The 17,354-nt window shown below is 35.2% G+C and overlaps 1 protein-coding gene across 3 annotated transcripts in view; it reads right to left on the bottom strand.

Moving 5' to 3' along the window:
• The window catches only part of RBFOX1 (RNA binding fox-1 homolog 1), a 256,432-nt gene that overhangs the window by 72,211 nt on the left and 166,867 nt on the right, over positions 1-17,354 (bottom strand). For all 3 annotated transcript variants that reach the window (XM_042827855.1, XM_042827856.1, XM_042827858.1), the window contains 2 exons: positions 15,643-15,703; positions 11,703-11,756 (listed from right to left, as the gene is read on the bottom strand). In XM_042827855.1, the coding sequence (XP_042683789.1) occupies positions 11,703-11,756; positions 15,643-15,703 (115 nt within the window). The remainder of the gene's footprint in view (positions 1-11,702; positions 11,757-15,642; positions 15,704-17,354) is intronic.

Raw genomic sequence — 17,354 nt, 5'->3', positions numbered from 1 at the left:
CTCCTCCTTCAGATTTCAACACGACCATTCCTGGATGCCTGTATTGATTATTTAAATACTTCCATTTGCAGAAATTAACTAGGAACATTCAAGAATACTTCCTATAACCCTTTATTTCCTTTTTTTATTATCTAAAACAAAAGTTATCTTTAATTGCCTCAAAGTTATACATGGAATTTCATTTAAACATGATAATTTATTGGCAGGAAGGAGAATCTAACGTAGTTAGTGACCAAAAGTGAGTTTTCAAAGTCCAAATCGCTATCTGAATTACATTCCAACAGCAAATCTGAAAGACATTCAATTATGAATGATCGATGTATACCTACTTGCCTTCTGATAAGAACTGATAAGTATGTATTCCATACATTCTCTAATATTTATGTAATACATCCCTTGATCTATGTAGAACCTCATAAAGTTTTTTAAAAACAGGAAAAAAACATTTTGGGGGGTACTGTTATTCTAAGACATTTTACAGAATCTTTTCATGCAGAAATTCTGTTCCAGTTTCCTTCCATCACTTTTCTGAGCACAGTGCATGTTTCTTTATTATGATCTCTCAGAGTGTCACCAAAACACTCAATAAAATTAAGCAATGACCCAGGGAACAACAGTGCATTTCGCAACAAACGTTATTCATCAGTCATCCTTCCAATTACTCCTTGTTTTTGGGAAATAGACTTCCCTTTCCTGTTACACATATTCATTGGCCAGTATATTAAGTCACACACTGGGTCTAGATGTTTCCTACATCATCTAACTAAAACCCAGACAAGCGACAACGTTTGCAGCTCTGCTAAGAATTTTATCTGAGATTCTCTCAATTCCCCTTCCCCTCACCTCTCCCTTCTGTAGCAGATACAGTCCATACGTAATCTTTAGCTCTCCTTCCCTGGGACCTGACATGCCACACACAGCTGGTTAGATCACTTACCACTATGTACTGTAGTGTCTTAGGCTGGAAAAAGCATTACAAATAGAATGGAATCTGTCAAGTGGCAAATTCATTCAAGCCCTGCTCCCATGCCAGCATCCTTTCCCTGCCCCACAACACTGCTTTAATTCTTTATCAGTGAAAAGATGAAAGGAACATGCACTGCTGAGGCACTAAGGAGGAATAGATTACCCATGCAGCCATAGATTGTGCCATCGCATTCTTGGTCTGAGGCAAAGTAATGCCAAATTAGAAACAAACACCGTGACTGACTCGTTGGTATTTTCTTTAGCATGCTGACTAACAAAGATAGGCTACATTTTTTTTTGTAATGTTTCCACTCCACAATGCAAAGCAAACACAATAAACTGCGCTTTCCAAATACAATTAAAAAAAAAAAGAAGTTTAATCAGCCATACGCATTCCTTGTCTGGTAATCAAAAGGGAGAAACTAACCAACACAAACTCAGCTGTTGCTTGTACCAAAATACCTAGCAACCCTGGAGAGTTTCCCTATGCTTGTTAGTGAATTTTTAACATTCATACCTGGATGTGAACCTTCATTCACATACAGTCACAAAAAAAATCTAAAGCGCACTGTGTAATCATATAAAAGCAGTAGCACTGTCACTACTGCCCGAAAGCGTAACTTCCCAGCCAAGTATGTTGTGCATGTTCATACAGATGGACATTCTGTACTATTCTCTGTGATCATACACAGAGACATGTGTCCCACTGAAGCTGTTCAGGACCTCTGAAAATCAGATCTTTACTCCTTATCTTTCTGTCCCCCCCTAGACTAAAACATATATAAATGATGGTTGGTGTTGGCTCTTTTAACTTGATCTGGGGTTCACTTGCAACTTTGAGGAAAAAGCACAAAAGAAATTCTGAACTATAAATACAAATACTGAGCTGGTATTACACTCTTCTTGAAATAAGATACTTGAGAATATAGAAATGAACTTACATTCTGCTGATAACCTTATGAGTAGGGACTGCAATAAGAATTAAATCACAAACAAATGAAACTGAAGCCCTCCTGCACAAACATGAATACTACAGTTTCCATAGCCCTGGAGGGATTACAAGTAGATGTAGTTTGTGTTTTATCCTCTCATACTGCATCAAGACACTATTTTCTGTGTAAATTACCTATTTGAATAAATCGATAAGACAGAAATGCAAATCCAATGCAATTAGATGTGGAGATGCAAACTACTAATTTCTCAGTTCTATTTGCTTACCCTAATGGGTGCTGTTTTTATACTAAAAACTCTGAACGACAAGCTATAGCTGAGAATATAAAGGAGAAAGAAAATGAATCACTGGGTATAATCCTGAATTTTGTTAGCTTATTATTTCACCAGCCTAGTCAGATTTCAGAATTTTATAAGCTTGAAAAAAACCATTACAACAAGGTAAAGCAACATATCCAAACTTTCCCAAACACTCACCTTTTACTATAAGCAGTTCTATACTTGGGGATTTCCCCCAAATCATTTTCACAAAGAAAATCTGACACAGCGATACTGGGTATTGCGTCCCACTGAAGAATATAACTTTGTCTCAGATAGGTCTGCAGATAAATAAACAACTGAAATCTCAGTACCCTCAATATGAAATTCAATTGAAATGTAAATGTACTGGGGATTCTGTGATCTGATGCCCCAAAACGAGAAGAAAATGCAAGGCAGAAAACAGAAGACATTAGCTATATGTTTGGAATACGATTCAACATAATCTTAAACTGCTTTAGCATTAATTTTCAAATGCAATCAAGGTTTAAAACGCATCAGAGTTGTTTTCCATTCCACTTAACTGTATTAACTTCACATTTCATATATTACTTTATTACGTTACATTTCAAAATTGTCTGTCTGCCTGACTGTCCATCCTAACTCACGGATCCCTCTAACTTTGTTATCCTTTTAATCACAGGGATTTATTCCACTGATTTTTATTAATTTACAACCTTATCTAACATTGCACACATCCCACAGAGTCCTGAACAAACAAGACTTTTACCAATTAACTGTAGTTTGTCTCAAATTACCCTCTGAGAGATTTTTAAGACAGTGCTCTTTGCATGTAGCTATGATTGGTATTTGAATTACAATACCAAGTTTAAGAAAACCTCTCTGAATACAGGAGCCTAGGCTTCAGGTCCACAGGCAGTGCACACCAAGGCTAACTCTGTACTGTCCACTAATTGGTATAACATATCTAATTGGTATATAACAGTAGCAGTAGCTATTTAACAGCTGGTTTATATCCAGTCTCCAAAGCTACACCATGCAGTTTCATTTGAATGAACCACACTGAGAGAAGAGGAATTGTCTGAGGCCAAATAAATAAATATATAATATAGTCAATATATATAAAAGTAATAAAACTTCTTTTATTTGTAATATTTTTTATTGAAAGAATACAAAAAAGGATAACAAAACATAAAACTAGCAGGGTGGACAGGTATGGTCTAGAGGGTAGCACTGGACTAGGCTTAATCTTGTCCCCTGAAGCAAACAACTCCACCACACATAGTTCAAAGGTGTCTAAAACCAGTCTGACTCAAATTTTTACACCCCCTTATAGAGCACATGACATCAGGTGTGCACGCGGAGTTTCTATTGCAGTTCTCAGCTTCCAGAGCAGTTTCTAGCTATCTGAATTCATTTCACTTATATTCCATACAATCCCAAGCCAATACGTGGCAAGTGGGGAAAACACCTAAAAAAATGCTAATACTCCCAACAGTAGCATGGATTTCACACTGCCCCTGTAGTCTCAACTATCATGCTATTATTTAGGTAGCATTTGAACATCTTGCATACAATCAAAAAAGTACTTTTTTCAAAACAGTCAAAAGTGTGCAACCCAAAGTAAAACTCAAGAATACAGCAAATGCAATACATCTGTTCTAGTTTCCAGCTACGTGAAGCTCAGGGCAGTTTCTGTGTATATATTAACAATCCACATATTTCCCTCTATGAACCAATTACAACATCCTTTTAATACACATCTTCCTAGAAATATAATGATACTGATCTTCCTAGAAAAAATACTAAAACAAGTAAGCTGTAGTCATAATTACACATTTGATTATGATTACAGCTGGTCCTGTATTCATCCATCAACTCACAGGACAGGTGTTAAGCAGAATTCAGTCTTACTCATGCACAGCAGTTTGACATTCCCAGCCTACCCTATACACATTGCTTTATTTCACAGAATCACAGAATGGCCAGGGTTGGAAGAGACCTCAAGGATCATGAATTTCCAACCCCCTTGCCACATGCAGGGCCACCCAACTCCTCATTTAATACCAGACCAGGCAGCTCAGGGCCCCATCCAATCTGGCCTTGTACGCCTCTAGGGACAGGGCATCCACAACCTCTCTGGGCAGCTGTTCCAGCACCTCACCACTCTCATAGTAAAGAAATTATTTTGGATTAGATATTAAAAAATGAACAAGTTTACCTAAAGAAAGCAAGAAATTTTCATACATGTTACCTGATAGAACTACCACTGAGGAAATCTTAATCTGTTTTCACTAAAAAATAATAATAATAAAAAATTCCTAACATACAGGAGGAACAGACATTAGAGAACATTTGCTATCATTCATTCTGGTCCTACTTCCTTTCTCACAATATCTATTTGCATAGACTTCTATATAATACTTCATTTCTACAGGTTTTCTCCATTTCAGCATCTAATGTGACAATTCATCACTTGCCTTCCCTGCCTCAGCTGTGTGCTTTGCACCCATGGCAGCTCTATCAGCTTCTGGTATTGCTTTATATTCTCAAAGTATTCTTCATCAAGATTCCATAGCTACTGATATGACTTCTAGAAAAATCTTCAGCATCAGCAATCTGACCTCATACCACACCATTATGGTGATGCAGCACTAATTTAGACCAATCAGCTCCAGATCCATAGACTCCAAGTAGTGAGATAGGGTCAGCCTGGTTTTGCTGTGTAATTACATAATTAAATAAGACAAGTCAAAGTGGACTATCACATAAATAAGGATGATTTGTAGAAAACTCAAAACCTACATCTCAAGAAAACTTCACTGATGAGCAAACAGATTGAAACTCATCCCGTCCCCCCCCCCCCCGCCCCCCAGACACTTCCCTCCTTCCTGTTTTGAAAGAATTTCAAATTTCAGCATATATACAGTTTATGTTTTTCCAAATTCTATTTGTGCAGAAATTCATAATCATCTCAAGTGATACCTCTATACCAGGCTATGGTCAAACCTACCAAACTTCTACACCGAAGAAGCCAGAACCATTCTCTATGTGCTGTTAAAAGATCTATCTACCAGTCCAGATTTACCATGAAATAATCATGCGTATGGAATTTCTTTTACTGATCAAATAGCAATAATATCAAAACCCAACTGTATACTGTGTTTTCAAATATATATCCAAATAGACCATTGTTTAAAAGAGTAGTACTGACAGTATCTCATTTTCTTTTTAAAATATACAAGCTTCAATGAAATGATAAATCTGCATCAATTAACCTTGCTCCAAATTTTAATGTATAAGCAAATCATGAAACTAATATTTCAAAAAATAAAGGCATTAGTATTATTCTTCAGCATAAGGCATAATTAAGTTCTACAATATTTTGTTTGAAAATATCTAGTACAGATGCCAAATTCCATTTTCTTCTGACTATTAATTTTTCATAAACTAGAATTCCGACTGTAATGACTTGCAACAGTTCCACAGAAATTTCAGACAAGCATTAACTGTCACTCCTGGTGTTTAGCTAACTAGGATGTCGCCAGTTATACAATGGTAGTCTAACATGATTTTTGAAACATTACAGATTTGTTTTACACTTTGAAAAGGAACATCTATACAGAACTCGCAGGGGGACAATTAGTTCATTTTCATGTATTTAGAAAATCATTTTAGTTAATAATGTTGAGAAGATGTTTATTTGAAAAAACCTATTTAAGTCAATGACTAAATTCAAATTTAAGCATATGTAATTTGTTTTAAAATAAATTAATCTATATATTGATAAACAGCCAAGTTCCACCAAAATTAAATTCTATAGATACGGTGCAGTGAACTTTCACCCAAGCATTTACAACTGCTGGACAATCATGTAACTCAGCTTCACAAATTCCAAACGCTTTCACTGGAAAGCATTTCTAAGGTATTATGCAACAGTCATTTAAATTCAAAGGAAGAGGCTAGAAAGATTAAATGAATCCCAGGTGTTTTTACACTCCAGAAACACACGCTTTAATACACGGACAAAGAGAATTAGCGTTAGCAAACATACTAAAACCCTCTCGTCTCTTGGGTTCTTATTTAAGCGCATGTTTATATGTATTGTACTATGGTATTTCTTTATTTCTTAATTAAAAACAGCATTATACTTCTAAGTTTAAATCAAACTTATGAAAGGAATCTTGTTACAAAAATCTACCTCCTGAAGGATAACTGCTGGTTTCCAAATCCACAGCATGCTAAAGCCCCATGCTGTGACTGTATGTACATAGAGACAAAAGCACAAGCTTTTCCCCCTGCTTACATTTTAACTGATAGGAAAAAATACCCAAGCCACCTTAAAATGACACGTGTGAACTATTCAAGAGACTGGACATCTACAATAGTGCTTACTGAGTTATGACTATTTATGAAGTGAAAACAACTCCTCAAACGGTGTTAGCGGAAGAAAAGTAACTATGAAGAAGAGCTGAACTAACGAATATAGAGATAATTGCATTAACCACTAAGATTATTAAGGAACAGGCCCATCTCTGCTATGAGGAAAGCTCTGACAGCTCAACCTGGAGAAAAGAATGCTCAGGTGAATCTCGTCAACACATACAACTATCTGAAAAGAGACGGAAAGAAGATAAAGCAAGGCTCACTTGAGCAGTACCCAGTGACAGGATGGTAATGGGCACAGCTGGAAGCACATGAGGTTCTGTCCACAAGCCAGGGATTACTTTTTTATGATCAGGGCGACTAAGAACAACTGCTTGTAAAGGTTGTGCAGTCTCCATCCTCAGAGGTGCTCAAAAGCCGTCTGGACATGGGCCTGGGCAGCTTGCTTTAGAAGACCTACCTTGAACAGGGGGTATTGGACCAGATACCTCAAAACTCTGTGATTCTGTCCATGGATACATGTAACCTTACAATATCTTCTATTTAGCCATGTAGGATGGCACTTGCAACTAGCTGCTGAAAAAACATCTACAACTTCCTGACTATTCAGGAAAAATAGTATCTAATTAATTACTTAAGAAAAAGGAATATGAAATCTCTATTAAATGTTTGTAATTTGTGTGCTATGCATATAATTAGTGGAAAAGAACCAATACAAGTCCTTTTTTTTGCTCCACTGACAATTCATAATTTTGGAATAGTATACTGTTTGCTGGCTATGACTATATACTTACATACACTCCTGTGGTCACTCCTGTCCTCTGAAAGAACATTCACTATATTGCTAAGTCATTCCTGTAACATCTTTTCATCCAACTTCACACACTGAAACCATCCAAAAGAAGCCTCTCACCACCTACAAACCCTAAAATATATGTTCTAACACTTGCAAATACAAATTCCCTTAAAATGGCCTTACTGAGTCTCAAGTTATCTACATTGAAGGACTGATCTGTTGTAGTAACTTGAGTGTAACAAAACTCTACATTCCATGAAAGAGTGGAAGAGAATACTCAACAATTCCGCATTTACAAAAAGAAAGGAAAGAAAAAATGGAAGATCAGCAGTAGCTCTAAAAGGAACAAAATAGCACTTCACTTTCAGACTGCCCAAGGCTGAAATAGAGGTTGGGTATCAAGCATAAAATAAACACCGATATAAAAGGAAATAAGCAAGTAGAAATCACATTGTAACACCACCACAGAAACAGAACGCAACAACTTACAGTAAGAAAGTGCCATAATGCTCCTAATAAAGAAATCAGTCTGAAAATCTTTGTCAATCACAGATGAGCATGCAAGGATGGATAACAGACACATGCTTAACACAGCACAATTGTGTTTCACTATGGGATTGATTTAAAATTAGATGGATACATAAATAAATGAGAAGTCCCAGTTTGTACGGAGACCTTGTGAAATGAACCACATGGTGCTTCTTACAAATTTCTTCATTAAGACCTTCCTAACAACTTGATAAATAGTTTTCTGGTAGAGATATGCGGGAATGGAAATGATAACTTCATTAATATTTCTTTCTCATAAAGATAAAAAGTATCCTTTTATTAACTTGAAGGAGACTCTTTGGAGGTACAGCAAATATTTTAAATTACCTATTGATTATAGTAAGTTCAGTTTGAAAAGTGGAGTTCTTTGAAATGGTACAAATAACAGTTCTTTTGCTTATTATGAAATGCCATTTTAGGACATTACTGCGAACCTGGAGAAGGGTTAAAGGTATGCCTGAGAGCCAGGCCCTTGTACACCCACACTCAGAAGCTATGAGGGAGTCTTATTGACCTCTGAATTAAAACCACAGCTTTCAAATGGCTCTTTGTGAACATCTTACTGTTAATTCCCATTTATGGTACCACACAGCATGGATATCCATGTGCTTGGAGCATTCTAATTTATTACGGGATGGGCATTTTTAAGTCAGAAAAATAGTCTTTGGAGGGCGACTCAGGAAAAAAAAAATAATCATATTTCTTAATACATAGTATGTTGACCATAAGAAGTAGTCTACTTACATTGCACCTGCTGTTACATAAACCTGCCGTTTATCTTATAGTCTCCATATTTGTCTGTCATATCTTCCCTCAAAAAGGCATTCTTTTACAGAAGAGTACACTCAGAGAAAAAAAAGCAGAGCTGTAAGGATCATGTCACTGGTCCTACTGTTTACCATTATCTTCAAGGTTTTAGATTTGATTTACATCGCGTTCCTCCCTATTTGACTTTAATTGTCTGCTTCAAGTTGTCAGGACATAACTATATCTTAGATTTGCATTGCATTAGGGGATCTTTTCCTTTCTCTATTGATCTTGTCTTATGGAGTAATTTAACTCAATTCTAATTTTCTTTTGCATGCGGGGTGCTCTTTTTCGAAGGAAGTGAGTTATGTGTATTCAAGTGGTGCATCTTATGAATCTTGTTAAGCTTTACCGCCTTATAGCCCACACTGATGGAATATTTAATCACAGAAATGAGTTGGCAGATATGATGTACAATACGGTTAAGCCTTGCGGCGTATGTCTTCACCAGCAATTGAGAAACGGGTGAATTTGCCATTCATCACTGCCATCCTGACAGCTTTGTATAACCTTCTGGGATTTTTTTTTTTTTACTTATTTATGAAGATTAAAGGTACTTTAAATCAACAGTTTTTCTAGAAATATTTCATTTTTATTTCAGAAGTGGCCAAATTTTTCATCATTTATTAGAGCAGAAGAAATTTCTTGCACAGACTGTGGAATAGATGGTAGCACTTCAACATGACAGCGTTGGAGACAATAATTAAACCAAGTGACTGTAACTTTAACTGTCTTAAAAAAATCACATTTCTAAATTTAAAATCTTCAAAAGTGAAACTGCTTCTTTTCCAGATAAGGCGGGTTGATGCATAAATAAAGATATGCCACAGCATTCCATTATGGCATAGAAGAACTATTTCATTTTCTAATGACTTTAAGAGTTTGTGCACAGTTTTTTTCTGTTTGCTTATTTTAATCTATATTGCTTAAAGGAATCTTTAAACACCTGTGAGACAAAAGTTTATTTCAGTCATTACAGAAAATATGCAAAATAAAAAGGTCTGTATATGTACACAGAAAAAAATACTGAAATACATTAAGTATCCTGGATAGAACTTTCTGCATAGGTGTGGTAGAGTGCATGGCATAATTCATAAAATTAAATTAATACTCTTCTAATGGTAATTAAAGATTCTCATTAAGAAGGGCAAACACCTCCCTTGCGTTGGCAATAAAAATGCACTTGGGACTTATACAAAAGAAAAATCAATAACCTGCCATTTTTTAATTAAAAGAAAAAATAAATGTTAGGAAAAAATCCAGTAAATTAAGAAAATTACCTTCAGGAGAGATTGAAAATATTGATTTTAATTTACAAACTATGTGAACTCTTCATGCCCTACTTCATGAGACAATTATAAGTCAGACTGTTAATTCTGCATACGTATTAGAAAATTGATTACTGTACTATGGGAATATTATTATATTTGTCATTAACACAAAGTCATTTATATAAAATGACTAATAACTCTGAATTCCTAATTTATGCAGGTTCAGCGTTGGTTCACCAACTCCTCACACAAGATCAATGTTAAATTCCTGTTTTCAGTGTAGGTATACATCAAAGAAGGAAACAAATTCCACCTGCACCAAATATTGCTCTTCTATGAATACCAGCTTAGTGTTTCTATTATTCTTTCACAATGCAATTTGCATTGTTTCTCTATTTCAGTAGTTGGCACTGCACATATTACAGGCAGCTTCTTTAAAATAAGAATTCATTTATAACATTTCTATAGTGTAGTTCTATACAACATTTTTTCTCTCTTGAAATTCCCTGAACTAACCAAACATTTTCAGTTTTATCCAGTGGAGGCTTAAGTATCTCCAAGGATGAAGATTCCCTAGCATCTGTAGGCAACCTCTTTGCATGCTTAACATGCATGTTAGTGAAAAGCATTTGCCTAATACCTACTGGAAACTTCCCCTGTTTCAACTTGCGGTAATAAACACATTGTACAATTACTTCTTTATTTTTCATTACCTATATGTGTGACAGTGGATTAACATTTTTGTGTTTTAAAATATGAACTGAAATTTTATCCTTTCTACCGGATAAGTGTCTACACAACCAGGCACAAACAACTAAAAACAACTAAAAAAACAAAATGGAAAACAAGATTTCCCAATGATTCCCATGAAATTCACAGGACATTTTACGTGATCTGGAAACCTAAGAAAGGAAAACAACTATACAACCTTTGCAGCTACGGGGATCATTTCTCCCTAAGTTACATACTATTAGTTTATTTAAAAAAAAAAAAAAGTCATTTTTGGATTTTCTACAGGCTATGGGTGGGATTTGGGATTCAAGTTCTTCTATAATCAAATTGATTTTGGTATACACCCACATTTTCAGTGCTGTTGCTGCAGTGTATTTACAAATTGCTGCTAGCAATGGAAAAAGGCTGAATCTCATCAACTTGAAGTTGTACCAAGGATTAGAATTGTCTTAATAAAGCCTATATTACAAATACAATCGTTTTACAAGACTGATTAACCAAATACAAAATTTAAAGAAAAATGTTCAAGAAAAAATTAGGAATGGAGTTCATAATTCTATACATTTGTCTGAATATCTGTATCTTATATATATATTTACGTATTTACAGATAGATATTTTTTGTTGTTGCCTAAGCTCAAGTAATTCATGATACCAAATGTCTGTACTGAAATATAAAAATAAAATGAATGAAATAAAAAATAAAGTATAAAACAACTAAAAAAATCTCATGAAAGGCTGCAATAATGCAGTTCATGTTTTGCTATCCAACAAAAGACACTCTCGTATCTTCTACATTGACTTCAGTATTCCCAAATAACTGCCAGAACCTTCTTAATAAATCTGCAAATGACTGGCAGGGAGCATAAGTTAAACAAAGAAGCCAAACCTTACACGAAATGTTCAGTCTGTACTTAAACATGTTTAAATAAAACACAGCACAGACAACTGCAGTTTAATTCTTACCTGCATAGAATTCTGGACTATAAACCGCACCAACAACTGGATTTAATTTCCAGCCTGCAGCAAACATAAAAACATAACGGAGTTAATACTGCAATTACTGATAATAATAATGTATTGTTTATTTATTTATTTTTAATAGAAACACACCTAAAATGCATTCAAGGTCATTTTAATAGAAGTTTTATAGATGTCTTAGATCACTGATCTTTAAAATCAGAATACTCTGATTCTCAAGTATGGAAAAAAGTAATGAAATAAATCATTATCTGGATATTTCAATATTACAAGTAGTACTGGAGCAAATTATCAGGTGAACTAGCTTAGTTGAAATGCACGGCTACCATGATCTTATTGCCTTAAGTTACACAATTACATCAGAACTAGCTCAGGTATCGCTATATCATGTAATAACAGAATAGATCAGTTCTTTTTCATTGCTTTAAATCTCCAGTTACACACCAGTGAGGCCAAAACAGCTCATTTGCTGGACACAGGGTACTTCTGCTAAGCATGCGTTAGCGTATATTACAAGGCAATAAAATGAGCATTTTCACTCTACTTTAGATAAAAAATGAAAGTGTAGACACTGTAAAGAACAGTCCACCGTGACAGAAAAGATAACTGTGCACTGTGTGAACCCAGTCAAACGCCAGACACTTTTTTTCCAAATTGAATTTGTACTTCAGACTCTCTGCACTGAAATGGCACTACACAGTGATGTATCAGAAATGGCTATACAACCTGTGTGTACAGGTGGCATATTATGATGAAATAGCTGGCTTATATGAAAATGCTCCAGTCATGCTCTGCCAACCTCTTACAATGGCGAATGTAGCCAGTGCCTTTGCTTTAAATAACCACTGTCCTACAGCTGGCCTAGAAGCAAGCCAGAACCAAGAGATGTTCTGTGCCATCTGTTCAGGCAGCACTCCAAAGAATTGCTGTTGAGTCCTTACATGTGATGCTGCTCTTCCAGGTACAGAGAGTACACAGCTTTGTTGTAGAAACAGGGCCTGTGTTCAAAGTGCACATGATGCTAAAGACAGCAACGTTGTAGAAACTTGCGGGGAACTTGTAAGCTGACCCTATACAGTTATCTTTAAAAAAGTACAGATTAAATGTGCTAAGGAAATAATTGCATATCGCACAGTAGAACAAGCTTTATTAAGAAGTGGGGCACAGCAACATAGCAAGGATTAGAAAAGATTACTTTCACTTTTTAGAGCAGACAGGTGTGCATTGCCTGAGGAATGCTTTGGTGGGAAAGAAGCCCTGAGACACTGTTCCTTTTCTTCCTGTTTGCATCCAGAACAAGAGAAAAGTGAAGCGAGAGGGAAATTAACCGCACTAATTGTCACTAGTTCTGATTTTGAATGTAAGTTTAGATTAACATGTCTCAAATACAAGATACTGCTAATATTCCTCATCTAATCTCTGTGCTGTGTTTCTCATTCGTTGTTGAGGTTCTCTCAATCTATTTATATGTAATTCTCTATTCCCCATGACTTTGGGAGAGCAACCTGAACTGATGCAACATGAGCATCAGAAGTATGCTAAAAAAAAAATCTAGAAATTACAACCGTGAGCAGGATAGGTTGGAACATCTAAAATTTATCAAGTGTTTTTGCCAGCAAGTAGAACTCTTGACTCTGAATTCATGCACAATGAAAAGGCAGTTCTATCTCTGAAGCACATCCAATATCACTGTATCTGTGAACAAACTCACACCAAAAAGTCCCACTAGAAGCTGAACACTTCTGAACTGTTCACTCCAGGAATTGTCCAAAGTCAATGGAAAGGATATTTATTTCAAAAACCACCTCACACACAAGAGCAAAGTGCTTGTCTGAATGAAGCTGCATATATTTTAAAAAAAATATTTTTAAAAAAGTTGAGATTTGTTTTGCTTTTAAGTCTGTTGCCTTTAGCAACCATATTAACAATATAAGCCCAGTTATCAAGCAACCAGCAATACCCAGGAATGAAAGGCAAAATGGAGTGCATCTTATTTTCAAATTCCAATAAGCATTAAGGCCTTACATGTTGTCATTTAACCATATGTGCCAATAACGTGTCAGTCACCACATACACTTTGAAAAATGAAGCCACCTACTAATGAAGAAATATGTATCTATGAACTGCAGCTAGTCTGTTATATAACCACCCATCAAAAGGTGAATATCAGAGAAGAACATCCTGCATGTATATGCACCCTTGGATGCATACGTTCGCAAACAAACTGTAATTTTTAGGCACTGAGGACGATGCTTCACAGTTCTGCTGGAGATCTCATGCAGACAGAACAGCCTAGAGAATCACAGACACAAAACAGTACAAGTGGGAAACACTAAACAGCAATTTATCTAGCTCTGGATATAAATAAACGACAATGTACGACAACCCAGCAGTGCAGAACACAAAGGTGAATCTTCCTTAAAATCAGGTTCCTAAAATCTCTTTTCCAGCATGACCATCCACTAACACTAGATATGTTGATGAGTAATGTGCTACTGGTAAGCATTTTATCTTCAGCATGATATGCATACAAAAATATACATCATCATTGACATCAAATCTACTTTTATATTTTTATAATTACAATACAGCAGGCTAAGTTCATAGTACCTATCATATGCATAAATTTAATATAGCTTCTTATCGTAACAAAATCTTGCTTTGTGATCCAGTCAAGCTTCATGTCTCGTTAGATTTACTGAGATGTTTTAAAGTCAGTAATAACGAAGGATTTCCCATCTGCATCATTTGGCAAGTTACACATTTACATACAAAATGAGGAAGAAAACATTTTCTGAAAAATCATTAGGAATTTCAAGACTCCTCCATATCATTATAACTTGTTCAATTATTGCATGTCAAATGAAAACTGTCACTTTATTTTTACCACACTAAGAAAAAAATATGACTCTTTAAATAAAAAAAAAAGGTCACAATTTGCCATGGTTTTTAGAAAAATCTCAGTAATGAATGCTCAAATACGGAAAATAAGATACATTGTATTTCAAAACAGTAAAGAGTCTAAGCTAAATGTGGAAATTGTTATTGCTGTATATGTAGATTTCATCTGTTTTCTACTGGGATGGGAAAAGCTGAATTAAATTGGAAAGCAAATAATTACAGCTACACATTCTAGTAAAATAGGAAAACGTAATTGCAATTAACTTCCATTGATGTATTATTGTTTGACGATGAGTTAGGAACTTGTTAGCATTTTCTGAACTAGCAAGTGCAAATAACTTCTGGAGCACATGATAAAATGTTGCCAGAGAAAACAGATTTGAAATGTTTTGTCTTTAAACACCTTGAATATCCATAGATTATGTTTTTATCATTAATTTCACTTTTTAGATCACTATTAGAATAACTTTTTTAAGCAACTGAGAATTTAGATTACTCCATGGAAGAAAGGCTGGAATCAGGATTCAATTGCAAGTTGCCCTTTACTTTTAACAAAGCACATAAGGAAGACAAAAGAAATATCTTTGCTCAGATATGTGACTCAGTACTATACAGGATCTCACTCCTGACAGAGGCATTCTTCCTCCAGCATCCAAGAAAAAGTGAATCCTTTGATCAGCTCATTTGTTACAACATTAACACCATGCAAAGCTAGAAGAGAATAATGCTACCGGGTATATTTTCCCTATACAAAAGCCACTGTGGTTAAACTCGCAGATTCCAGACAGGCAAAATGCTCCATGTTATGCCCATCCCTGTGAATTAAAGCAAGTTCACAAGGATGGAAATTAAGCTCGGCTATAATGTGTTTTCTTTCTGGGTTGCTGGATAAAGCGTGAGCCCAAGGAGATGCAGGATGCAGAGTGTGACACTTCGTCCGTGGATGAGTCCACCCATCCACGGGAAGAGTGAAGTTTCGCATGCACTGACATAAAAACCACACAGTGAGATATCATGCACTTACCATTTGTGTAAGGGTTGACGGTCTTTTTATTTGTCATTACACGTGCTGTTGCATTATTTACCTAAGCACATAGAACACTGGATTAGAAAGGGTTACAAGGATGGCCTGTGGTATTATTAAATGCATGCATTATCATTGCTATTAGTCATGTAAAAAATAAAATGCAATTTAATTTATAGAAGGCAACAGGTGCATAACAAAATCATACTATTTATAATTACATTTACTTTCATAACCATTTTAACTTACAAATCATTTCAATAAAGCAAAGTCATATCATTTAAACTTTAATAAAAAGACATTAAAAGCAAATTAAAAGGTACTGCATAATTTAAGACTTAAGAGCATGCTTGTATTCCATGATAACACTGATACAATAAATATTCAAAACAGAAAAAAAAAGATTATATGAAGGAACATGCAGTGGAGTAGAAGGGAAATAGACAAGGTACAAGGAAACAAAGAAAATGTCAAAAAAAGGGACAAACGAATTTTAGCAGTGTGCAACATAACCCTTTAGAAGAGAAGTACCATTGGAAAAGCAACATCTAGCATTCAACACTTGGAACAAGAGCCTTTTTCATTGCAAGAATTAACAAAATCATTCAAGCTTTAAAATCACAGCTAACAAAAGGATAAAAAGAGGGTGCATTATTTAACACAATATGGAGTTAACAATCTGAGTAAGATGTGCACGAAGTCATATCCTCAATCCAATCAGTGCCTCCCAGGCTTGCTTAAAACGTACACTCAATTACAGGCGTACCAATATAGAAAAAAATGTAGCATCAAGAAAACTTAATACAACAAGTCAAAAAAATTCACGTGGTATATCAGCGCTAAATACGTGAAACGGCAGATGGACTTCTCCACTTACCATTCAGCACCATCGCCAGCATGGGTATGTATACAGTTACCATGGTTACTGAGAGTTTGGTGAGGGCCCTAAGCGCTACCGTCGAAGGGGGAAAATGAAAAGGCAAAATATGCAACATCTTACTCAAAAGACGACAGCATTTTCAATTGGTATTTTTTTTTTTTTTAAATTCTAACAAATACGACTGAGGCAGTATTGAAGGGGATCCAGTGGTACTAAAACGAGTTTATGTTGTTTCTTTTATAGATACGAATAACTCAGGCCATCCAGCCAAAGGAGCCTGATGGTTTCAATAAAAACGAACTCTTAAAATCAGTTGGTTTCTAGTCTGCCTTTGTTTCTTTTTCTTGCACATCTTTTGGATGCTTCTTTTCCAATCTGAATTTTTTTGAAAGCCACTGTGGATCCCACATCAACCCTGCAGAAAAAAATAAAAAAATAAAAACAAAACCAAAACAAAAACCAAAATCAAAAAAACAACCTTTTGTTTGTTTTTGTTTTGTCTGTCACACAGTTTTTTTGTTGTTGTTGGCTGATTTTTTTTTTGGGAATCTACTGCACCCATTGATTCACAAAATATCCAAAATAATAACTTCAAAATATTAAAGCCTTTTTTTTTTTTTTTTCCTCCAATTCCACCTTTCAGCAATAATGATAATAATAATAATAATTACAAAAGAAATAATAATAAAAAACCCAAGTAAGGCCAGATTCTCTCACTTTATATATAAATATATATATAAACAATGGGAAGGGGAAAGGGGAGCACACAGAAGACACCAATGATGCATCTGAAACAACAAATGAGAGTGAAGCAGACATTTATAAAAAGGAT

This window comes from Centrocercus urophasianus, unplaced genomic scaffold, assembly GCF_019232065.1.
Source record: "Centrocercus urophasianus isolate 14NV4802_14NV808 unplaced genomic scaffold, USGS_Curo_1.0 seq_29, whole genome shotgun sequence".
In the NCBI taxonomy this organism is placed as follows: Eukaryota; Metazoa; Chordata; class Aves; order Galliformes; family Phasianidae; genus Centrocercus; species Centrocercus urophasianus.
Note: the sequence above shows the minus strand (reverse complement) of the source record. Positions and strands in the feature narration are given on the sequence as shown.